Here is a 26962-nt window from a genome sequence, read left to right as displayed (position 1 = left end):
TGGCTGGACGCCCAGCCGGCGGTGGTGGCGCCAGCTGCAGACGCCGCCACCAGTTGGCTGGCGCCTGGGCTGGACGCCACAGCCACGGCTGCGGCGCCTAGAATAAACGCCACAATCGTGGCTGTGGCGTCCAGCCCAGGCGCCAGCCAACTGGTGGCGGCGTCTGCATCTGGCGCCACCACCGCTGGCTGGGCGTCCAGCCAGGGCGCCCCACCGCGTTCACGGCGGTTTTTCCCCTTTTTTTTTTTTTTAAACAAAATGTACCTTTCCTCCTTGGGACATCCTTCCCTCCGCCGCCGCCGCCAATTCCTTGCCTTGCCGCCTCGACATTGCCGTTATTTGAAATTTTTTTTTTTTAGAGAGGTTGAAAGAAGATGAGCAATGAGAGTGTGAGTGATGAGAGTGTGAGTGTTTTTTTTTTAAGGTCAAGGGCAATTTTGGCAAACCAAGTGAATTTTGTGGGCTTTATGTAGTAATTTGTGGGCGATATTTAACAAATCCCTTTGTTTTAATTTCCGCAAATAGCTAGCCAACCTAGCTATACTACAACCCCCCCCCCCTTCCTGTTGTAGTATTCATTGGAGTAACATATAGTTTTGCTTCAATTTCAATATCTATTTTGAATTTGGGATCTATATGAAATGGTGTGTTTACATTTTCTTATGCTGAGTTGTAAGATTCATTATAAGAAAACAAGTATTCCAAAAGAGCAACCTGGTGCCATTGCTTCATATGAACTTATGAAGTACGAGTAGTATTGTGTGACATTGAGATCCATTTTGGGGGGAAAAAAAAAACTGACCCGCAAATGATCCAATGTAAAATTCCCAACCCGAATTCCCGGCCCAACCTGTTTGACATGTATAATCACCATTATACTACGCTGGTATCATTTTAATTCAACAATCTACTGGACAATTGAATGATTTACCTGCACGAGTAAACGTAGCACAGATTTAAAGCCATCCTGATAGAGAGAGAAGGGATGGATATGGGAGACCAAGAACCACAGTTGCATGATTTAAACTTGTTGCCTCAAGGTAGGAATCCTACCAACTACAAACAACCATGGTAATTATACATCATGTATCTTACTACTGTAACTGTTGAACTACATATAATAATCTACCTCTGTACTATTCCTACAAAAATTGTCCCTGCTTAAATATAGTCAGATCTCTGAAGTTCTTAATGATATTGTTGTATGGGTTCATATTCCTTGAAGTTTTCATTTTAGTCACTAACCCAAGTGTCCGATGAGTTATCTCGTAACAGCTGGGCAGTGAAGGAACTCTGAACAATGGTTCCTTGACACTGTGAAATCTTTGCCTGGAGATATGGAAGACATCAGTGATCAGCATTCTGCCGTGCTCATAAAACCCTTTTCCCCACGCTGTAAAAAATTTATCTTCACAGTTCTGCCTTGGACTCAATATCGATTTCTTCATCATTAGGAGATGGTGGTGTAGACTCAACAGGATCCAATTCTTCACCTAATACTTTAGCAGTGAATTGCCTTGCCTCTTGGTCAAGATCAACCCACTCAGCTACAATTCTTCTAGCACCCTGGACGTATAAGGAGGTGATATGTGAAAACTGGAATGGATACAAAAATGGAAATTATTACAATAATATCACAAGTATGACACTACCTGAAGCTTGGGCTCTTTAGTCATGGGATTGTTGCACAAGTCAATGGTTTTTGCCTTGGGTTTTGTAGAATTTCCGCACCATGACTCACACCAGAGCCATTCTTGTGGGAGTGAAAAAATTGGCACTGTGTGCTGTGCATAGTTAGGAAGATCCTGAAACATTGGCAGATATTGTCAGCTTAACACACGCCTGTGTTACCACAATGGATAAATGAGACATCTTTCCCTTAAAGTGTTCATTCACTCCATTCTTTTTTGAATCCCTTAGCTTGTAATGTCACTCATTGACGAGAGAGAAACTTTTACCACAAATACTCATCGATAATAATAATAATAATAATAATAACAATAACAATAACAATAACAATAACAATAACAATAACAATAACAATAACAATAACAATAACAATAACAATAACAATAACAATAACAATAACAATAACAATAACAATAACAATAACAATAACAATAACAATAACAATAACAATAACAATAACAATAACAATAATAACAATAATAACAATAACAATAACAATAACAATAATAATAATAACAATAATAATAATAATAATAATAATAATAATAATAATAATAATAATAATAATAATAATAATAATAATAATAATAATAATAATAATAATAAGTGAGATCCTATTCAATTCGTCTTGACATTAAGTTTCAAAAGATTTACTTTTTATAATTTTTTATAGTACTTTATTGAAGAAATTTTTGTTCAAATATGTACATTGAAGATGGTTATGCTTTTTCTATCAATAGAATATAAAAAGGATACAAATACTGAAAATTCACTCAAAGATAATTGGCATACCTGGTCCAGATTAGCGAGACTATTAGGATCTTTGCTCAAAGTTTCATAAACCACTCTAAGATTATCTCCAGCTGCAGTTTGTCGGAATTTGTCCAGATCTACGACATACAAAGCACTGCAAGAGACAATTGCACAAGATTATTTTCCAAAATACTAAAGAGCTAGAAAAATGCAATTTAAGTAAAAACTTCACCTTATATGATAGGGTTTTCCTCGCAAGTGCTCTTTCCAGAATCCCTGCACCAAAAAGTGTCATGTTATCAGTGTAAATGGATAAATACCATGGTACTAATTGCATAGATCATAAGAGATATTGTACTTGTCTCCAAAATCGATAGCCATCCATATCTTTGTTATTGTCACAGAACGGTGTATATGCTAAAGGTCTCCCTTTTATATCCATATCATAAAGTTCGCCTAAGTCAGCTCGGACAACCTGGTCAGCATCAACGAATATAACCTGCAGATCAATACAGATATAGTCAATATTCATTCATATATAAAAAAGTGAACAAAATAGGAAATTATGTTTAAGAAAGATGACAACAGCAAAGCAAGCTTATTTACCTTATCCAGTGACAGGGGAAAGATAACATCAAGAAACAGGATTTTATAAGCCCAGATAATTCGTTGCTTTTCTGTTTGTTTATGCAACCACGTCGGCCACTTGTAAGTTATCAGTTCATAATCAAAACCATATTCTTGTGCCATAAGTGGAATAACATCCTGAAAATAAAAAGATAAGTATGAATACCAAAATTATACCTCAACACAAAAAAAAAAACTTTCAACCTTAACACAAATAAGAAAACTTTCAACCTTGAACTTTGGAGACAAATAATTCTTTATGAACCAAAACTTGACAGGGCGATTAGTGTTCTTCAGAACGCTCAATATCATAATTTTGAGAAAGCGTTCATATCTGTAGAATAAAGAAAGTTTTAGCAACGTCATGAAATGAAAACAATCTGATTAGAGAAGATAAAATGTATGGTAAGGACAACATAGAACAATGAAATAAACCATTAACACAAACAGTGACAGGGAAATGGCCACTACATGAAAGTTAAGAAAGGGGAAAATGAAATCAAAATTTAAAATCTTAGGTTTAAGCCTTAAGTAAACAAACACTCCATTAAACTTAAAACCCTTTATAATCCTTGGGTAAAAATGGCATGCATTCCTTATTTTTCACTGCCCCCACAAGGCCACTAATATAAACAACCTGCTGCTTAAACAACTTGCTGCTTTTACAACAAGCAGTAATTTGAAAGGCTGAAGGAAAGTCAGTAGAGAGAGAGAGAGAGAGAGAGGAACATCACTACAAGAAGCAGCCAACACGTAATAGTCATCTACATCTTTGAGAATCAGTTTGCAATGTTGAACGATGACTTGTTTGGATAAGCTCAATAATTATGATTTTATGCTCAGAAGATAATTTGGGGTTTTTCTGGAAATCAATATCCTTGATAGATTGGCTATGAAGTGGGTCTTCTGGTGAAGAGGAATAGCAGTCTTTTTTATATAAAAATCCTTGGGTCATTGAAAATTTTAAAATAAAATTAATGATTTAGTGTCCCTTTGGGCTTCAATGCTAGATCATGGGGATTCCTAAGGGATTACGACAGAATTTTAAAGAGAGCTCCATAATTTTCTCCCTATATTGCAATTATTTGTGTTTATCTCTTGCACTTCATTCCCCTCGATTTGTGAAATATTGTTGCCTCTTCCTCAAAGTAGTGGAATCAACGCCCAGTCTATGTCAACATTTTAGTTTGCTATATATCAAGAAGCGTAAATAATGTTTGAGCTCATGCCTGAAGTTCAGGACTTAGGGTCTAACAAGAAAAAGTTTTAGGCTTTGTCATTTGGTCCCTTGAAAAGAAGTTGCTAACCTGGATTTTAAATTTTATCTACCACAAAATGAACGCAATTACCACTTGTCCTTGTGCTATATCGCTCACTTGTTTAATAAAGATTTTATTCCATTATAAAAAAATAATGAATGAGAATATAAATAGAAAGAAAGTAATCCTTTACTTACAAGTGTCCTGAAGCAACCGAAAATATATTAATGGTTTTCCCATGTCGATCGCTTTTATTCTCCTGCAAAAGATAAAGTTCAAGTATATCTAACAAATCAGCTAAAACCAATGAAAGAGTCTTTACAAGGCTAAAATGTGAATTCAGATAACAATTTCAACCCATAAACAACAAGCCTTAATACAGAATGTCAAGCTATTGTAATATAGAAATGGCCCATTGATATCTAATGCTTAAGCATCAAGAAGCAACTTATAGATTCCATGTCTCATTTTAGTAGCATAGAATTGCAGTGCAAAACTAACCAATAGTATAAGCAGCCAGATCAGACCCATTTAATTCTAGACAGCAAAGTGAAAGTTCAGCACTTCTAGCAAAGGAGTAAGGACAGCCTAATAAATCACAAAATAAAAATAATTTTTTTTTTTTAAAAAAAGGGAGAAACAACAAAACAAACAAAATATAAATCAAAGAGTTGCCCAAATAAATTGCAAATATTTTATTTCTTTCTGTTTTAATCTAGTCAAATCTTAGGTGGATTAAGGCACATAACTTTCAGTGCATGAACAAAAAGAGCTGAAGAATATCTGGTTCTATGGAATTAATTACTTAAGTCATAATTTATTCGTAGGAATGAGTATTAAATAAATTCTACATTGTAACTTAGCAGCTTATTTGGTGGAAAAGGTTTGTTGATGAGCAAGGAGATAACTGAATTTCCTGTCCAAGCAAGAAATATGAGGGCCTTTATAAGGTAGCATGAGAAATAATTTGCAAGATATGATAGCCTAGATATCATTAAAGAGGTCATACTGAAGTTAACATACATGTGGTGTTTTGGGACAAAAAACAGGTGATTTCCTGTAATCAGCCTTGCTAATGCTCCTCCATCATATTACTTGTAGACTTGATAACAGTTTCTCATTTTGTATTGTTTACAATGATAAAATCACTGTATAGTTTTGTCATTACAAACTATCAGTGCTATATTACTTATCAATTTGATTACCAAGGCAATAACTTTAACTTCAAACTATTTGATAGGGATGCATACTCTTCACACATTTTGGAATGAGAGTAAGATCTCGAAAGATAAACTGGCATGCACGAGGTGAACAGACCATGGAACATGACAAGCATTTAGATAAAAACTAGAACTGGGAATTCCAAAGCATTATCGTTATCTTCAAGATGATTCGTAAGGATACTTATATATGATATCCTAAATAGAAACATAAACCAATCCCTGTCCGTATCATTTTCACTATAAGGAGAAAATCATAGAATAATTCTTGGCCTAACTCTTTAGGCTTTGGTGACAAGCATCGTCAAGTATCACCAAGCAAGATATAACTATTCAAGCAACATATTTGTGTGCAGGTGTAACACTCTCACATCTCATCAAGCCAATGCTTCAAGAGTTCTTATGACATTTGAATCTAGATTCAGGTGTAATAAAAAAAAGATGACATAGAAGGGAAAAGCAACAGTAGACTACCGGCACTGCGCTATCGCTCTTTTTTGTATTCTGACTTCCACCAATGAGACCAGAAGCCCATTTTATAATATTTTTGTTCCAACTTCTCTGACTATCCTGCAAAAGCAGCAAGCAGAAGCTAACAAATTGAGTTTTTATTTTCTTAAAAAAAGAAAAAAAAAAATCTAATATAAAAGGAAATTGTGATTTATTAAAACTGACTTTGATCCTTTCTGGGGATTGACCATCATCATCAGCAGATGCCAACAACTTCTCATGCTCCTTGCCCTTTTTTTTCACTACTTCCAAGTGCACTACTTTACCACGTAAATCATTTATAATTATACGCTTTGAAAAGGTGGTCTTGTGACTTCCACCATCATCCTCTATTAAATGGTAAAGTTCAGAACTTCGGCCTGGAGCAAGCAACAAATACCACATTCCAGGAGATACTTTCATTTGCCAGTAGCCTAAATTTGCCATGACAAGAGTATCCACCAGATGGGGAGCGCTCTTGGTCCCGAGAATCAGTTGAAGTCCTCTAGGTGGTTCATGGTCCTTCTCAAAACAATGACCTGATCTCCACATTTAAATTAAGACAGCCAACTGTAAGCATCAGATTAGACCATGAATGTAAGTTTTGACTTTCTTCAGCCAAACTTGTTGCATGAGCAGTCTCAGGACGCAAGAAGTTAGTTTTCACTCATAAAATCGTACCTGTAAGAACAAGCGCTTCGAGTTCAAATACAGCTTGCAGTGTTCTTGTATCTCCCAAATTTTCAAGCAATATATTATCCAAGTCATGGCTGATGCATGTTAGACAAACAGAAGGGGTTGTATTAGGTGAAAAAATTTAAAAAACAGACGATATAAAATTCAAAGTGACCTTATGATGAAACTAAAAGGCTAGTGCAACAAGCAGCATACACAGCAATGACAGGCTCCACAAGCCATGTCTCAGGTACATCAAGGTTCATAGTCAACGTTTTGGATAATGGCATATTTGCAAAGAAAGCCTTAGGACCATTTACAGCATAATCAGAGCCACTAAAGTCATCCTGGACAAAATGAGACAGTCAGCATATCAAAGCAGCAATAGTAGCAGGTTTGAATACAGCTCATTCAGGAGAAATACCATTGATGGAACAACATATCTGTAGTAATTCTTCAGTGGGAGATCAACAAGCGAACTCTGCCATAAATTGAATATCTTAGCATATGAAATATAATCTTAAGAAATAAGAATTTAACACCAGCATCTCTAACCGTGAGGGAAAAAATATATAGAATCTTGTTTATGAAGTATCCAACTCGTACCAAAAGCTCCAATTTAACACCAGTAGAAACTGATGAGGAATAATAATACACCCCAAAATGAAAAATATGTGACAACTACTTAAGGTAGGAGGGAGTACATGATTTAGAGAAATATTAGCAAGAGACCCTTTAATCCTGATTAATCTACAAGGTAACCCTTGTATGGAACACAATAGAAGCAACAGCCTAACAGTCAGAACAGAAAAGGATAATAAGTCATCTAGCAACTAATTTTTGAAGCTAAAAGCAGAGCTCGCAGGTACCTAAAAAGCCTAGGGACTCAGTATTTTTTTTCAGCAACCAGTGAATGTTTTCCAGTAGATAGCGAGACCACCAAGCAACCACGTTCTGCTGAATCAAAGAACCATGTAAAGTCCCCTTCACTAGTCCATTTAATAGGCTTCCCTGATTCCTTAACTTTTACTTGCTGGATATTTACTGTTTCTTTCTCTTATATTCTTCAATACTCAGCCTTTAACTCCCATATTGTAAAGGATTCAGAATCAGTATTTAAATCATGTTAACAAGTAGTCACCAGTCTCTTATATATTCATAATTGTATTTACAAGGGGATTTAGGCTTTATATTAGCTAATCACTTTAGATTTCATACGCCTCCATTGTAAAATATTAGGCAACAATTTACTTTTTTGAGTAAGACAGGACTTAAAACCCTTAGGCAAATTAAGTGACTTACATATAAAACATAAGCTTGATAGTTTCATCTTAGTAATAAGTTATGCAAGATCGTCTTTCTTTGGTTTATGTTGACACAGTGTCAATTAAATAAAGTTCATTTTCCAATTTCATTAGAAAGTCAAAAATGCCCGATTACTTCGAGTGACCAACTTTTTTCCAAAAACTATGTATCTATACCCATCCTAGACTGTAAAGAACATGTAATCAGAAAATTGCAGGCCTGTCATTCATATTTCCTAATATTCCATTAATTAGTGGTATAGGCATGGGTTTTGACATTTTGACAGTGATTTCCAATGCCTAACACTCTTTTTAGGGAGGTATCTCAACTCCTAAAGTCATCATCTTTGATGCAAACTAGCAATAAGTGTCCCCACTCCAGAGATCAAAGGAGACTTTTTTAGAGAACCTCTTTCAAGAATAATTATCCCTTAAGAATAATCCTGGTTTATTGTCCACAGCAAAGTTCTTGTAGCTTCATGAGCAATACTTTATACTACAGACAGATAGGTTAATTTGTCTTTCAAAATACTACTCTTTGTCACATATTGACATACTAACACAAAATGCAGAGACATAGAGCACAATGGCACGCAATATATCTTTAATTTGTATGTGGAGGAACAAAGAAGAGGGATGAAATTAAAGCAAGGCTTCTTCCTCCATCACAACACCTATTCTATTAGAAGTACAACATCTCATTTAAAAAATAAATTTAAAAAACATTCAAAAAGAAAAAAACCCTTATAGTTATCCAAATAAAAGATTTCTAGTCTCTAATGCGAATATAAGTCTACATCCAAGAAAACATAAACTTCTCAGCATACACCCACTCTTAGAATTTTTATTTTATTTTTTTTCCTTTTCCCTCTATGGAAAGAATGGCCAGGAAATTTATTTACACAGCTACCAGCTTCGAAAACTAAATTAAGAAAATAACCTGAGACATGACTCACCAATGGGTTAAGTACAATTCTCATGCTTGGCTGAAAATATTTCCCTAAGATTTGGAGAAGAGATGTGAGCTTTTGTCCTGACGGACTCAACGGATCAATCACTGCATCAATATGGATAGGACTTTCACTGGTCAACACAACAGCACTGCAAACAACAAAAGCAAAATAATTTAATAATTATATTAACCAAGGATCCCTCAATAATATGGTACAAGCAGCAGGTAATATCTGCAAGATCACAGCCCAGCACAAGCCCGACTTCTGTAACTACTAGATAAGTAATTTCGACTGTGGAATCAAAAATAGTTCCATCACTCGCCAGAATTATTCCTAGTACAACCTCAATATAATTGGAATTTTTCCATAATTTGGAATTTGGATAGATCACAAAGACACAAATACTAAGAAACACTATATAAAATCCATGAGATTCTTAAAAAAAATTAAGCATCAAGATTACATAATATCTGAAAGCTTAATAGTTGCAATGAAAGTGTTTTACTTATAAAAAATGCAACATGATATGAGATCACTTAACCTGTATGTCGCTTGCAAAATCTCAAAGCGAGCACCCTCAGTACTCCGGTCTCGTTTAGCCATTGATGAAGAGACAAGCATAATGACATCACTAATGAACTTGCTGCAAGTAACACAAAAAGGGATTTGAGATCCACTAACAGAAAATAATTTGGTTTCAGAGATGATGCATATTATAAAAGTAAGTCTTTGCAAAAGGACATGTGTCTCCAGCTGCATGTGCCACACGAAGAAAGCTAGCAAGTGAGGACTTTGAGAGAAAGTGACTTCAAATTTTAAAGGATCATGTGAGAAGAATCAAATGGAATAAAAGTTAGTTAAGGGAAAGGGAGAAATGGGCCACTGACCAAATTTGTGGAAGGATAAGGCTAATTAGTAGTGCTTCTTAATAAAATTTGAAATGTAGTATCTTTCATATTACATTTCAAATTTTAATTGATAACTAATAGGTAGGTTGTACACAAAAACCAATTGTTTGTTATTGAATTGGCATTTTAAGTAATAAAAATAAATAATAAAATACAAAAGGTTGAAAGTTTTAGATATATGGAAAGGAGGCAGAATATTGTAACCAGAACAAGCAGTAGAAGAGTAGAACCTTGTCAGAGAATCAGGATCAATGTTTTCCCACTTTAAATCTTCAATAACTTCAGAAATATGCTTTATTCTCTGCTTAAACTCATATGACTCCAATAAATGCAGATCATGAGACAGGAAGGTATCTTCATCAGAAAGTACTGTTACCTGAAAAGTGAGAGCCGGGCTGTAGATTTAAGAGATTATCCGAACAATCAGAACAACAAATTTGCATAAATACAGTTCCCCCACCCATACCCCGCACACCCACTCCCTAACAATTAAAAAATAAAAAAAAAATGATGGAGAAATGAAGAAAGGATGATCTCCATATTATCAGAGTCTTTAAATGGAGAAGACAACATGTTCAGACTTATATGAGATTAGTGCAGGAAGGTTTCTGTCAGACAACGAGGGACAGAAATGATCTGCTAGATCAAGAAGCAATATTTAAGTATTTGAGATAAATACTGATTTTGAAGAGACATTTAAACAATTTACTATATACTTTTGAGTTTTTGGGATGACTATCTAGCAATTGACACAGGCATCATTACAGGTGTCATCTACAGGACACCTTTCCACGACATATGTGCATGTGAAACTTGCTCAAGATAATAATGTTGCATGTTCACTCGCCGAAAGAGCAGAGAAAAACTAAAATCAGAAAAGGTAGAGATGTAGGCAGAAAACGCACCCTCCCATTGGTGATGACTGCATTTAAATTAGATTCATGTCCAAGGTGCTTGTGTAGAAACAAACCCGCCTGCACACCAGCATAAACTTATAGCTGCATAAAAATCTCCTAGTGAACAGAACAAGAACCAAGAACCAAGAACGAACAAGAACAATAAAGTATTTCAGTAAGCAATTGAAGGTCATAAACCAAAAACAAAATAAGGCATAGAGAGCAAAAAAACTCAAGTGCACAACAATGTACAGAAATTAACTTTCCAACTCCATAGATAGTTAAATCAAAGAATGGGATGGAACTGATACAAGGCATGCAATGAATAAATAATCAGATACCTTATTCAATTGTTTTTGCAAATCCTCGTTTGCAAAATCTGTAAGAAGAGAACTATAGCCCTTAGATGGCAATCCATTCACATCTGCTAGATCAGAAACCTTTTCAACAAATGTTTTAATGTTTTCTGTGTGCAGAGAAGAATTTTTCATGAAGATACGCTCATATAATAAGCATAGCTGATCCAAGAATTTCAAAACCCCTTCCTTATGGCTGCACCAACACATGTAAGCAGTACACAACAATATTATATTATGAAAACTGGATGACAACTGAAAAATATTCTAGTATATAAAAAATATGTTTAATAATAAGGATTTTATAATTCAACGACCTTAAAATAAGAACTCAAATAAATTTTTTTTACCACCTTAAAATATAAGCTGTACATTACCAACAACTAAACAAATAAGAATTTGGATATTTTGGATATTCCAATACTAAACAGATTAAGTCAATAAATCCATTAAAGCGCCCAACCGTTTAACATTTCCCTCTTATTTCACACTCCTTTCCATGATTTTGTCCTCTCTTTTACTTCTTTTACCACAATTTACACACCAAAATCAATCTCACTCCTTCCCCTTTGTAGTGTTTCTTACCCATAACAATGGCTGCTTCTTACAAAGGAAATAACTTTTTTTTTTTTTTTTGAACATCAACAGCAACAAACAAACAACTTAGCAACCAAAACTGAAATTGAATTTTTTTCGTTACTTAAGTTAACCAAACAACTTAACCACCATATTTTTAACAACAATAAATAATTAATAAAAATAGGTTCATGTTCAATTGGAATTGGGAAACACTTGATATTAAGCTGTTTGATCTCATTAAGCTTACTATATTCTACTGAAGTTGTCAATGAATTAATTTAGTTCTTTAACAAACCCAATTCTCTCACTAAATTAATTTCAAAAAACTAGATTTAAAATACCTTCATGGAAATCGTCTACTCTTCCCATTGCAAAGGAGAGAAAAAAGGGAAACGGAGAACTTCTGTGGGTATTTGATTTTAGTGATGATGAATTTTACAGAAGAAGAGGTTGAAGTAAAAGATGAGAAGAGAAAAAAATGGAATTTCTTACATTATTTGAAGGAGTATCTCAAAATAGGAGAAGGGAGTGAAAGAGCGGAAGGAAGTAATAGGAGAATAGGTGGAGATGGAGATGGAGGTTGAGGTGGAGGGAAGTGGGAGGGAGAATCTTGGAAAACAAAGAGGAATTTGGGAGAAATGTGCCCCACTAACAGATTCAATGACATAATCAGTTAAGTAGTCGAAAAACCCCAATTTTACTTTTTTAGTTGGTGGTAAGCATGCAAAATACAACTTTTATTGATTAGGGTAGTAAAAACATATTGGGGTTATTTAAAGGAGGTGAAATTTAAAAAATCCTAACAATAATAAACAAAAGGAAAAATAAAGAATATGTGAATCCCATAAGTCTATAATGAACAAGATGTTATACACACCTATATGATGACGAAGTAATGTGAAAGATCTTCACGAAAAAGAGGCTAGGTGAATCAGAAGCAAAATTTGGGACAAATAATACACCAACACGGGCTTTTGTTGACCCATCTCCCTGATATTGAGAAATAAGAAAGAAAAAAAAAAGTTAATTAGCTGAGTTAATAGCTAGCCAACAAACTTACTTCATTGAATAGGAGACTAACAAGATAACGTATTCCTTCTTGAAGCAACTTCAACCCTTTTGTTGATGTCAAATCTATGGCCAGAAGATGTGTCACTGGTTTCAAATCATCAATCGCTGCAATACATATGGACCAAACAAGTTTTCAGTTGAAATAATAAAACATAATTGTAACAGGATAATTCAATAAAATGCAAAACCCACTTACTTTCAGGAGAATGGAGGTAACTTATCTCATGAAGAGCAGATCCCTCATCAAGAATGGAATCGGAAAGAGACACAAACTTAGGTTTAACTTTCCCATCAATTATAATCTGCACAGATGCGTTCAGAATGCAGAGCACTTAATTAACATAAATAACTCAGAGAGATTTCAGGTTTGGTTATGTGTACACAATATGTGAACAGGACACACACACACACACACACACACACACAGAGAGAGAGAGAGAATTGGAAAAGAGAACACGTGAAGAATTCCTTGATGCATTACCAGTGGATTGTAGCGCCTTACACCATTCTCAGATAAAAATTTATCTAACACATCAGTGTGAGAGTCAATGTTTCCATAATAGACTTGTTCCTGTATTCTTGGAAGCTCATCATTCATAGCACTTAGCAGAGTTTCCTGAACAATATAAGTAAATATTGTCAATACATGTAGCACTTAACTTCTTTAAATAAAGCAATTTCATATATTAATATTAAAAAAGGGGGGGGGGTGTGGGGGGGGAGGGGTGGACCTTTTGTACAAAGTATCTAGGAATACATGAGAAGGATCTCCAATCATGTTCCAAATAGATAAATACATTCCAAGAAAATCTCCACAAGCATCTATGAAGCAAAACACTATTTTATTCCACATTGCCACATTGATTCTTGACAAGAATTCTGATCTCTGAGGATACTATCATATTTTCCAATGAAAACGCCCAAGATAGCCATAAGTGAAGAGTGTCATAGTTTCATAGAAGGTACCCACCCAGTTAGTCTGTTCCAACTTTATGGTCAAAAACTGCATTTGCTCCTTATCAGTCTATACAAAGAGCTATGTTTTTGGGGTTTCACCAAGTTTTGCACCAAAGAAATACATTTTGATGCTAAGTTACCAAAATTCCAGCCTCCAACCCTTCCAGATTTATTCTTAACAAACACTTACCCAGAATACATAGTGCATACATCGCATCATCATCTTTCCTGACACCAGTTTTTGAAAACTCTAACAAAAACATAAGGCAGCAGCCAACACAGAAATTTCAACACGATACTATGTTATGTATCCACCCAAATGTAGCAAGATTTACTAGGAAAAATTATCCAGCAAAACTAAATATAGTTGACATTCCTGATACCTGCTCCCAGTCAGTTTTTATAAAATGCCCCACGCAGGAGTATTGATTCATTTACTTTTCTAAAATTCGCAACAAATGTCAACAAAAATAATGTCATTGGGTTGAAAAGAGCATATGATGCATGATTCTGTATACTGATTAAGTTAAAAATATAATAGATTCAAGCAAAGTATTAAAAAGAACAGGAAAACAAAAGCAACACTAGGACACTGGGGTAAAAATAATTTTAAAGAAAGGATCTAGAAAAGTTTAATTTGTAGAACTTAAAATTATAGATCTATGATAACTGCAATCCCTGCTCAGACTAATATGCAGATCCAGCCCAAAAGTTTGATTTGAAGTTGTTCTAAACTAATATCAAATAACAATTCCATTTCTAGCATAAGTTTTTCAGCACACAAAAGGCTACCTCGTTAGAATTGTACACAAGTCCATTCAATAACAGGCAACATTTGCGCTTAGACAATCCGAGCTTGAAAACAAACATAGAACTTTCTTGAGCTACATCTTGAAAATCCTTCTCCTGGTCCAATTTCAGTAGCAGATCCTGGGGAGAAGACTTTGCCTTATTTCTGCAGGCAAAAAACAAGAGTGCTTCAAATTCAGTTTAGAAATTACAAACAAATTTTTTGATGATATATGTTTACATAAGAAAAGAAGAGTATTAAAAATTCATGAAAATAACTAAACAGCGAAAACACTAAAATGATACGTCAAAATAATGAAGGAAGTAGTCATGCTAACTCAACCAAAATTTCCAGAACTTACGATAGCACATCAATAAATGCTCCTTCCACATGATGCCTCTCAGGAGCTTCTTCACCAGAATCACTGAACTCTGAGTGAACCTACAAGATGAAAGTCAATTTTAAGGACCTTAGTAAAAAAAAAAAAAAAAAAAAAAAATTTGTAAGAAAACAAAGACAAAGAGGCAAGTGGGTATCCTACTTCATCTTCTCTCACAAAAGATTTATAATGGTAATGTTATGGCCATGTAAATAACACTGGAGTTTGTAATGGCCATGAAATTAACATCATTAAATTAAGTCAGTCTTTAGCATTGCTAACTATAAAACATGACAGAGATCAGCTTATTTCATGGAAATCCCAAATTGTCACGGACTATAATTTGTGAATTTAATTATTTTATGAAGTTATCCAATTGTTTGAAATTTAAGAAAATCAAATTATAATGGGTAAACAAACTAGAGAGCAGACTCTTATCATCACTAAAAAGACAAGACCCAGGATTTGCTCAATCACTAGAAAAAAGGACTATGTGCTGTATGCATCTTTACGTTAAATTCTTACCCGTCTCATGAAATGCACAGATTTTTTTTAAGTCAAATTATCATTGTGGTATCATCTCGACCTTTAGTTAAATTTGGATTAGTTATAGAATCAAATATAAAATATTGGTAACACTCATTTCTATAGATGATTGTAGCCTTTGACTTTATGCGTTCTCTTAGCGACAATAGGTAGTATTATGTAATACATAATATCAATATTAAGAAAACAAAGACTTAAGAAATTAAGAATTGTAGAAAAAGTTAAGGATAATGGAATGTTCAATGAGATAAATTTGATCGAAGCATCCGGAGTATCACATAAGCAATCATTAAAACCCAAAGAATGAGAAGAGAGATTTATTACATATTTTAAAATTAGAAAGAAAAAAAATCATGTGTCACCTAAGTAAAACCAACTAATGAAATAAAAATAAGGGTTTTGTCCAAAAATCTAACTAACGAGATTAGTGATGTACAATTTATTTTATAATTATAAATATCAAGTACCACATAAGTATAAGGTATAACCAACAAATAGATCAAAGATTTAACAAAAAAAAAAAATTTTAAAAAAAATAAAAGATTATGTTATAAGAGATTTTATCCAGATACTTTAGTGGTTTTTACATTAGCAATATTTTAAGTGGTAAGAAGGGAAATAAAAATACTACATTCCTTTTGTTTGTGCCATTTTCCTTTCTGAACAATTTCCAATGTATTCATTTGAACACAAATTATAGCACCAACTATAAATTATGAAAATTTTAATATTCTAAAACAGCACATCAAGAAGACTCCTTGTATATGATGCTTGTTACCCATTTTAAGAGGTGAAAGCTCAAGAAAGGTTCTTTTAGAGTCTTAGGCGTTCGAAAAATCACATATATACTCCAATCATAAGATGTCAAGAGACATGTTTTTTATTTAATTGAGCGAACAAATACTACTATCTAAAAAAGTAGCCTCTCAATTAAACTACAACTCCATGGACAATATTTCCTTAACTATAAAGTGAGTGGAGGACAAACTTACATTGCCCAAGAATTTAAAAGCTGTCAGCATCCCATGGTGCTCCTTGATGTAAATAAAAAGACGAATAATCTGCAGGGGAATAAGAGATAAAAAAATATAAATATATATGGGAACATAATATTCAGTCCAAACACCAAGCATTCACTTAAATGGTAAACATAAAAATGTCACTAAACAGAATATCAACATGTTTTGGCACGTAAAAACAATACCATAACAGAAACATACTGACTTACAAAAACCTTAAAAACACCTGTGTTGTACCATAAATTTTTGGGCAACTGCTTCATTTTAGTAATATTATAATATAATAATAGGTGAGGCCATATTTTGCACAGCACCTGCAGGTAATGCTCCCCTACTTCAGCTATAGCTCTCGATCATTAAAGCATGATATAGTAAAAAGAAACTTATTTAAAATTTATAAGAAAAATGAAAGGATAAAGAACATTAACAATAACAACAACAATAGTAATGCAAGAGAAAGCAAGATAGTAACTGTCAGATATCTCCAAAAACTGTAAATTGAAAAATATCCTAATATAAAGCCTAGAAATCATCTCTCCCACTATCACTGTTCCCGCTCCCAAAATATACGTAGCAAAGTACATCAAAACACATAGCTGAATCTGTCTTAGATACTAGTAAAAAAAAATATTTGTGGGGAAAAAAGTCATGGTGTGCTTCAAGGGCATCAGGGTGCACCTCATTGCAGTTCTATATGCCTCATTCAAATATCCTGGCCTAGATCAATAGCAGCATGACACTTGTTGCCCTCCACCTACACACACCCTTTCTATACATTGATACCACCTTATGCATATACCATATATGTTAAGCTTTTTTTAAGTCACTTAGGCCAGCTTTGAGTCGACTCGTTCAGGGCACAAGTGAGACATTAATTATAGTAAAAGCTGTACTGGCCTAATTTTAAAATCTAGTAAAATTTACCATCATCAACCTTAAACGAGAAAGAAAAAAGTGATTCAAATAGTTCAGTACCAGACTAGAGATGTCTTCATCTGTTGAGTTGACACTGATATCTGCAAGATTATCCCCACCATTTTTCTCAACCTCGTTAATAAATGTTGTGGAGTATAAAATTACTCCAAATCTCATTGGAAATTGATTTTCAAATAGATTGACAATCATTTCAATCACCTGAAATATGAAACAAATTGAATGAAGAAATCAGCATGCAACACCTAGGAACCTTGATTAAACAAAACTAAAATATGGGCTGCAAAAATTCTTGCCTCAAGTCCACAAGAGGTGGCAGGATCAATAACATAGACTGCATGGAAGAGGTTTTTGCGAATGTACCGTAGTTGTCCAGGAAATGTTGGCATCAAAATCTACAAATGTTGTGATACCACTTGTCAGAACCTCAAATTTCACCATCTTGAGAAACAACCACAGAACAGGCATATTTAAAACAGAACCAGAGGAAAAATGAATGCTACCTCATTTACATTGCTACGCCATCGTTTGTACATAGAATCCTCTTCCAAGTTATTGATATAATGAACATGACTTGAGCGAAAATCAATGCGGAACATATTTGATTCTGAAGGCAGCACAGTTGAAAGTAGTTTCCTTATAGTAGGTTCAGGAATCTAGAATTTATCAGGAATGTACACACAAGTTAGCAAAGTTAACTCTAGAACTGATCAGTATGTAAACAGTTTATGAGAAACATTTTTCAGTGCAATATATGTTAAATGAAATGCTTATTTAAAAAGTCATTCAAAAGCACTAAATTCATGCGTACAGAAATGGAGAAAATATGTAATAGAAGTAAGAAGGAAAGAGTGTTCCAGAGGCTAGATTATGCTAACTGTATATGTCCACTGGCCTTCTACAACAATTATAGTTTTACTTCCCAGCACTAAGAATGCGCATATCAATGACAGCATGAACATTTATATCAATGATAATGATGAAAATTTATTCTTTTCTGAACTTCTCTATAGTCAGAGGCCTCAGAACTGTCAAAATGTCATCCACAACATCAAAATCGAATGCAATATATATACCAATATCTTAAAGAGGTTTGTTCCTAGGTAGGGTAGGAGAATCAGATGCCAGCAGCCTTACCCCTGCCACAAAAGAGATTATGTTCTCAACTGACCCCAAATCTCATATGCAAGGACACTATGCTACTTCATTAAAAACAAGAAAGGCAGACAGTTTAATGAGCCACTTGAATAGGCCATCATAAATCAAAATCCAAAGATGATAGCTAATGTGGAACGGAATGGATTACAAGTTTGCACTCAATTCTTTTGTTTGGTTTTTCTTGAAGGTGAATCTTATTAGCAGTATCAAAATCCCCTCTCATCACCTTAAATGTCATTTAATACCCCTACGGCCCCACCCCAAGATTCATGGCCCAACCACCAAGATTCACAACTTCATTCTTTATTTAAATCAAATGCAGACAGGGATGAATTCCCATTCCATGCCTCCCTAGTATGGAATTCTCATATTATTCCATTCCAAGTTGGTAAACTAGATGACCCCTAACCCTAAAATACTGGAATTAATCCACTCTTTTGATGTTACGTCTTTTTCTTTTGGACCGTAATATTAAGCAAGACCCACTACAATGACTCAAAAAAATGGCGCTATCAATAGGATCTTCAAGAATAATGACATTTTCATCCCCAGTTTCTGAATATAATAGTTTGTAGAGGGGTATGCATAGCTTGAATGCTACTCGCAAAATAGAAAGTAGCTGTTAAGTCCCAATATGAATGAAACACTTTAAATATTAAGTCCTAATAATCTTATACTTAATCATTACTTCTCTGATAAGGCTGTATGCTTTTTGGCCTATCATTTTCCATACTTGACATCTTTTTCATGTTTTCAACTCTCAATACGATGATGTTGTGACCTGAGCACAATAACTTTCCTGTTGTTCCATCAAGCTTTAAGACTATTACCTCCAAAACTCCCAGGCTTCCTCATTACTGGTTTTCTACTGGTGAAGTTATGGCCAAATTCCAACATATTTTATTGTACTATGAGGAGTTGGGATCCTGTTGAACATTTACTATCACTGTGATCAACATTGTGATGATCCGGTGAAATACCCCCTTGCTCCAGTCCTCTGAAGATAGTACGTTCAATTCAGTTATTTGATGGACTATGAAATTTGATACATCCTTAATATGGTCTTAATAGCACACTTATTTCTTATATCATCTCAGTGAAGGTCTTTATTTCTGTAATAAAATCTTGAGAAATCTCACTATTCTCACTATTCTTATCACTTACACATTATATATAAGATAATACACTGTTTAAAGTTCTCCATCACAGGCACACCTTGAAACGTGCATGTTACCATAGTAAGGAAATAGGATGAGAAAATAAGGAGAGCTTAAAGCAACCATACCCTTAGCTTTGAAAATTGATCAGCCAATGACAATTCCTGGTGCACCAAATCAATTAACCTGTGATTCAAAGTAAGATATACAAAAACACTCATTCAAAATAAAGACAATGTAGTAGAAACAGAATCAATGAACCAGCTGAGAGAGAACTAAAACTTTTTTACAAATGAAGGACTAACATGAAAGGTAATGATAGAAATATTGAACAGTTAAAGCAAGGCCAGGAGTCAACACACTGATACAGGATTATAAAACAAGTTGCATCCTTCATGTGTAGACAAGGATTATTCAGAGTGCAGTTTAAACCACATGAAAGCACAAACCAAACCATTTTTTGGGGGTTTGTGATTTGAAAATTGCGGGGTGATTTGGAATTTGGACCAAAACGCAGTTTAGATGTGGTTTCAAATATTTCTGAAACAAAACTGCACCGCTAAATGTAATTCAATGAGGTTTGTGGTTTAAATTGTAAATTATCTCTATCACTTAGCTTTATGGTGATATGTGATATCTCCATGTCAGGAATATAAGGAATGGCAATCTTGTTAATAACAAGAATTTCATTGCTCTTTGTAGAAAAACTCATAAACATTTTAGAACACAACTTTCTCTCTCCTAAAACACAAACTCCCCCCAATATTCTCTCTCCAAAATTCCTCCAACTTTCTTCAAATTTCTTTGATAATCTTCAAATTTCTACCAACCTTACCCAAATTTAATTTGCAACTAAAGTTAATTAATTGTTTCATATTTTCGAATTAAAGATGAAGACAACTAAGTATTAAAGTAAGCAACAGAAAAAAGCAAGAGCGGTGAGAAGTGAACCCTCAAGTGCCTCTTATAACACCAATATTATTGGAAACAGTGAGGAAAGACTAAGAGTTTGAAATGCCACATCAGTTAAAGCTACAGGTATAAAAATAGATCACAGGGGAGAAGAAACAAATTAACTCAAGAAGACAGCAAGAAACATATTCCGTGCTAATCGAGAAATGGAAGCAGAGAATGATTTAACAAGAGAAATTACAAATAAAGGTCAATATCTTCAATATTGATCAAAGCGCTGTTTAAGGCCATCAAGGACTTGCCAGGAGGGACCATTCGCTGGTTTGCAAGTATCTCATCTTTCACAGAATCATTTAACTGCATGCATACGAGTACCATTAGCTCTGATGCTCAAGAAATAACTTAAGCTATCTTTTTCCTTATCTAAGAGATAAGGATATAAGGACATTTATTAATAGCATATATTTGTAAACCATAATGAGCTATACCTTCATCCTTGATAATGATGCAACAACACTGGGGAAATTCTGATTGATTTCTAGCATTGCTTGCAAGGGATCAGAGGCATGGACAATCTTCTGTGCAGTTTGATGTCCCAGATCTGTATTTAATTATCAGATTCCTTGTTTTGAGTTCAATTACAACTCTAATCGATGAAACTGTAGTCAACCATTGGTTACCTTTCAATTCCCAAACTTCCAGAGTATCTGATATACTGGATGACAAAAGATGATCCCTAAAAGCCATAATCTCAGAGGAGAGCCCAGGTTTACGCTCCTGCATAATGATAGAAAAGTCATAATAAGCACATTGTAAATATCTTTAAACTCAAGATAACTATTTAGCTAGAAATAAAACACCCTGACATCAGGCATCTGTATAGGTACAGGTACAAATAAAACTTCAGATCGAAGATTAAGAGTTTCTTTTACAGCCCTCACACACTTTTTCTTAAAAACTTCTGCTTCAAATGTAAGAAAATAACAGCAAAAGTCTACAAATAGAATAAGAATGAAACCAGAGAATTCAAAAACCCAATAATGGAGTCAATACGCTGACAAATTTTATTTAACAGTTACTGAAAAATCCCTAGAAATAATATATGCATCAAAGTAGCTCATTCGAAAATACAAAGTGCAAAACAAACAAATTTATGGAAAGATAAAGGAATATATTGAAACAGTTTTTAGGCTCACAAACCAGTATTTTGGAAAAAATAAAGCCTCTGACTTCTTGGCTAAGATCTTCTATATGAGGATCTTCAAGAGTAACACCTGGTTAAAAAAATATATAGAAAAACATATATTAAAAAAAATTATTAAAAAAAAAAAAAGTCATTCCAATAACATGTAAAAGTGAAATAACTTAAATTTTAAGATAAATATCAGATCACTTTATGGTGATTGCATGCACAACACCTACAAATAAAACTCGACTGGAAAGAAATGTATTGTGACTCTGTGAGAGGCTTAGAGAAACAAGTAAGCAGATATTCTTGTAGATTGCTTAAGTAACAGAGAGAAATTGAAGTAAATACAATCAAGGATTTATTTTTAAATGCAGATATTTACAAGAAAATTAGAGTGGAAAGCATTATAAGATGCCACAAGTTGCAGAATAAACGACTAAAAGAAAAAAAAAATCTAAGACAACAAATGTTATATCTACACTTTTGTCATCTATGAGGTTGCAAGCACTGTAAAGATGTCTAATATGATTACAAACAAGATAGATGGAAGTGCACTACTTGCATAAATAATAAAAAATTTAAAAAACAAATAATTCCTATTCAAAAATTTCACTCGCATTGAATCAAGCCAGACAGCAGAAGATCATTATGGCAATATCCTAGCCATGCTAAACCACTCGTGTGTGCTAATGGAGAGGAATAAAACATACTCACTTTTTTTAATCATGCTGTCATCCATAGCTTTATATTCCATGTTTTTCAAGGCAAGCTCCACGCCATAGCCACCCAAGTTTACAGGACTTTTGGTACCAAGTGCACCACAATGGCTAATATTCACTTCACAACCAAGAGGTAATACAAATCTAACAGCATATTTAACCTTTCCCTGAAAATTGTTAACCAGATATCAGCTCATGAAGCATTATATATATTAAAGTGATGTAAACATAAGATATATAAATAAAAGTAACCAGCAATGACAATTCAAAGACGCATTGCTTGCAAGTGTCCTCCATTTTTCAGAAGATCCAGCAAGTGTCCTCTGTTTGGGGTGAATAATTGTGCTTGCTGCAATAGAACTTTACAAAAAAATAAATGACTTTTTCAATGGAGATTTAGATGCATTTTCTTTTGATTCTCAAGAACCTGTTTGTCGTTTGACCATCTGTTATTTAATCTGCTACAGCTGCTGCTTGAGTATTTTCCAATACAGCGAATTTATAAAAGCACAGATATCAAACCCACTCATGGAACCCACAAACTACCAATCCTTCAATAAGCCATTGGTGCAATCTGATTGACTCAGTCAATCAGATTATTTGGTCCAATCAGCTTGATTTATAATACAACAGGCTAAGATATTCAAGGAAACGCAGTGCATTCTCATGGTGGGTTCCCGAATTTAAGATGAAATTATATAAATGACTTCAAATATGAAATCTTACAGCCCAAAAAGTCGTCAAATTACAGCACAAACAAAAGCCACCACATGATGAGCACACTGTGTATGTGACTGAAATTCCTAGCTTATGGTACTAGACTATAAATAATCATTACGACTAGCAAAGAGCAATGTACCCCATGAAACAATAGAGAGAGCATTCCAAGATAGAGAGTACCTCTTTGGCAGCATTAACAAGTGCCCCATGGAACTCCCTAAAGCATTTTGTTCCCAAAGCTCCATATAAAATGGCAACTGGACTTGAACTATTAGAAACCGAGTATACATGATCAAATTCGAAAAGTTCAGGCTGCTGAGATGAATCCCCGCCACTGCAACAATCAATGTAAGTTTGTAACATTACTGTAGGAGATATTCAAGCTCACAACCCCAAGTCCCAACCCTTATGTCCTTCGTATATTTATTCTCCCTTCATCACTATATAGTAGGCCACACTTCTATTTAGCTCCTCTGTAGATAATAGGAAGCTTCCTACATTTTAGTAGGACTTTAAATTATCAAACTATCCTTATTGACACCCTTAACTAGAACTCCAAAAACTTACTACAATGCTATGGTGAATTAATAAACATTTGACTATTAGAGTTTTGTTTTTACTCAATTCTTTATAACTAATCGTCTGATCCTATATCAACGTGGCCTATCATCTAGGGATGGAAGATACTTACTGGATCTGCAGCCATTCTAGCAATTCAACAACATCAAAAAATAATGAAGAACCAACATCAATCCAACAGCATTTTCCTCCTGGACTCTTTGGATTCACCCCTACAAGAAGGAGGTCAGGTTTTCTGTTCCCCATATTTGTATCATGCAAATCTGAAGCTACATCACCAGCATTCGTAACAGCTTCGTCGGTCAACGGAAAAGAAGATAGAGATTCCTGTGCTAACTGCCTATATAGGACTAATCTAGGTGATGCTGATCGGAGAGTTAAAGAAAATTCAAACATGGAGCCAAGATGTTCACTCAAGAAAGAGCGCCCGTATTTAACAATCTTAACCATGCATCCTTTCGCTGTGTTTGAATCAATTTCATCATTCTCATGTTGAAGCCAGACATCAATAAAATCCCAGAACAGGTCTTTCCACTCTCTAGACAGCAATTCTCTGTCAAAATGATAATGACCCTTTAATAATTACTCACCAGATAAAGCAACTTCTACTCTTACTTGCATATTATGATTGCCAAACGTAAAAAAAACGCCATAAAGCAACTACTTGACATTGACACCGTGAAAATAAATCCAATTGACCATACACCACTGAGGCCAGTTTTCACTTTATAAACGAAACAATCAATCTCGTAAATTCAACTTATTTCCTTGACACTTTGATAGCAAACAGATTTGCAATGCCACTAAAGCATAGAAAGACATCAGTAACATTAAAAAGAGACACCCATATCACTAAATCCCCTTAAAATTGAAGGTCCAAATTCTTCAGAATACTTCACTAAACAATAAGCAAACTCTAAAATCAACCAAACCCGTCATAATTTCCAAGCATTAAACTTATACATAAACTAACTTCATGACATATTATTCATTACAATTCATCAAAACTAAATGCATTATGATTCAAAAAATAACAATCATCAACATAATTACTCATAAAACTTATAAATCAATTAATATCCATAATAATTTCCATTAAAAAAATGAATACCCAAATGAAGAAAAAAACAAATCAATACATTAAGATTAGAAATTAACAAAAAAAAATTAAATAATAAAAAAGATCATACCCAGCTTCCAGAAGAAGAGGAGTACCCTCCCACTTAGCACGAAGAGCAGTCTGAACATTCTTGGGTCGATGAGATTGAGCAGAAACAAAAATCCCACTAATGCTAATAAAAATCAAAATTATCAAAACCCAAAACTTCGATCTATCATATTTTCCCATCATCAAATCTAATTTTGATATTAAAGTTTTTTTTCTTGTTTTTTTTGGGATCCGTTTAACTCACTCACTCACTTGACTGGGATAAATTAGTCATTCGAATTTTGGAATGAATAATTGAGAAGGTGTAGATTGTTGAACAAAGACTTTTGCGGTGGGGGGTTTAAGAGTCCAATTATATAATGAATAAAAATCCATGCACACTATAGATCTCAAAGCTCTAGCCTTTGCTACCTTGTTAAGGGCTAGATTGGATTAATGTCTTTTATAAGTAAATTGCTTAATATTTTTAACAATACGTTATTTATACATAAATAGATTAAGCCCCGTGCTACACATGATTTTTACAATATACTCCCTCCGTTAAATATTATCTGCAACTTTTGCCATTTCGGGATGATCAGAGTTATGTGCAACTACATGTTTTCTTTCTATTTATAGTAAACAAAAACCCTGGAAATTACATATTTACCCTTACTTAAAAATTCTGATTTTCTTAATTTTACCCTTATCTTATTTTAATCACAATAACCTTTTTAATCTAATCTAAAATCATTAACCTAATTCTACCCACCCCATTTACTCATCTCCTAGTCTACCCACCACCCATTAATCTCTTTCTTCAACCTCTCCTCATCACCTTCACCTTCACCCTCTTTATCTCTTTCACCTTCATAGTCACGACCACCGCCCCTCCCACCACCATTCTCTCTCCTCCTTCACAGTCACGACCACCGCCCCTCCCACCACCATTCTCTCTCTTCCTTCACGACCACCGCTCCTCCCACCACCATTCTCTCTCCTCCTTCACGACCACCTTCCATCCCACCACCGTCTTTCTCCTCCCTAAGACCACGACCCTTAGCTCCCACAAACGATCCTCTTCATCTCTCTTGGACTTTATGAGTTTTGATTTTTTGGACTTTGATTTCAATTTTCTGGGTTTTGATTTTCAAGGTTTTGATTTCGATTTTTGGGTTTTGATTTCAATTTTCTGGGTTTTGATTTCGATTCTTGGGTTTTGATTTCAATGTTTAGAGTTTCGATTTCTGCCGGAAAAAGGAGGGAAAGACGGGGGAGGGGGCTTCCGGAAAAGGGAGGGGAAGACGGGTGAGGGGTTGTTTGTTTGGAGGTGGTGGCCTAGGTTTTTGTGGGTGGTACAGTGGTGATTTCGTGGGGATGGTGGGTTTTCGTGAGGGTGGTGGTGATTTTGTGGGGGTGGTGGTGGTTTCGTGGGGTTGGTGGTGGTGGTGGTGGTTTCGTGGGGGTGGTAGTGGTGGTGGTGAAGGCGGCGGTGGTGGTGGTGAAGGCGGCGATGGTGTTGGTGAAGGTGGTGTGGGTGGTGTTGCCTGATGTTGGTGGTGGCAGTGGGTTTTGATTAATTACTCTCTCTCCACCTTAATTACATACCACAAGTTGCTTAACTTTCTCTAATCTTTGCCCCTTATCTTTTGGCATTAGCAACCGCACTCCTTCATTTTGTTGCATATAATATTTAACGGAGGGAGTAGTATAATGGAAAAAGTATTCGCGCATAGCACCTATGTGCTTAGAAAGTGTATAGGATGGCACTGGTTTTCTAGTAGTACAAATCAAAGTACAAAACGTACATACCACTTTGAATAAATGTACCGATGTGATTTCAATGGTACATTTTCAGAGTATTAAATGTACCACTAGCACAGTTAAGTGGAATATTCAAGTTTTCTAATGCCTGGTAAATTACGCTTCTGCCCTTCTATACACTTTGTTTGTCAATAGGTGTTATGCGCTGATATGC

General features: G+C 34.6%; 1 protein-coding gene across 1 annotated transcript; it reads right to left on the bottom strand.

Annotated features, from left to right (window-relative positions):
• Window positions 1-988: 988 nt before the first annotated feature.
• LOC110685162 (UDP-glucose:glycoprotein glucosyltransferase-like) lies at window positions 989-25421 on the bottom strand. The gene is made up of 37 exons (XM_021861619.1): window positions 25028-25421; window positions 23950-24390; window positions 23439-23592; window positions 22534-22705; window positions 21831-21904; window positions 21311-21407; window positions 21119-21231; window positions 20872-20987; window positions 19847-19904; window positions 17907-18059; window positions 17700-17798; window positions 17446-17604; window positions 16444-16512; window positions 14888-14967; window positions 14529-14691; window positions 13261-13395; window positions 12976-13081; window positions 12790-12884; window positions 12586-12698; window positions 11115-11325; window positions 10783-10851; window positions 10108-10253; window positions 9511-9612; window positions 8973-9117; window positions 7137-7193; window positions 6929-7059; window positions 6719-6807; window positions 6224-6576; window positions 6023-6118; window positions 4526-4587; window positions 3301-3403; window positions 3049-3207; window positions 2801-2941; window positions 2675-2718; window positions 2482-2596; window positions 1653-1805; window positions 989-1566 (listed from the first exon to the last, which is right to left on the bottom strand). The coding sequence occupies exons 1-37, from the start codon at window positions 25186-25188 to the stop codon at window positions 1411-1413; spliced, it is 4890 nt and encodes a 1629-aa protein (XP_021717311.1). The 5' UTR covers window positions 25189-25421; the 3' UTR covers window positions 989-1410.
• Window positions 25422-26962: the final 1541 nt, after the last annotated feature.

This window comes from Chenopodium quinoa, unplaced genomic scaffold (genome assembly GCF_001683475.1).
Source record: "Chenopodium quinoa cultivar QQ74 unplaced genomic scaffold, ASM168347v1, whole genome shotgun sequence".
Classification (NCBI taxonomy): Eukaryota; Viridiplantae; Streptophyta; class Magnoliopsida; order Caryophyllales; family Amaranthaceae; genus Chenopodium; species Chenopodium quinoa.
The sequence above is the reverse complement of the archived record's forward strand: the minus strand, read 5'-3'. Positions and strand labels throughout refer to the sequence as shown.

Coding starts and splice junctions, on each gene's coding strand:
- LOC110685162 (XM_021861619.1), bottom strand. CDS start 25,188: ATGATGGGAAAATATGATAGATCGAAGTTTTGGGTTTTGATAATTTTG. Junction 17,799..17,906: donor GGCGTAGCAATGTAAATGAG/GTAGCATTCATT, acceptor CAACATTTGTAG/ATTTTGATGCCAACATTTCC. Junction 7,194..8,972: donor GAATTGTACTTAACCCATTG/GTGAGTCATGTC, acceptor AATTTATGGCAG/AGTTCGCTTGTTGATCTCCC.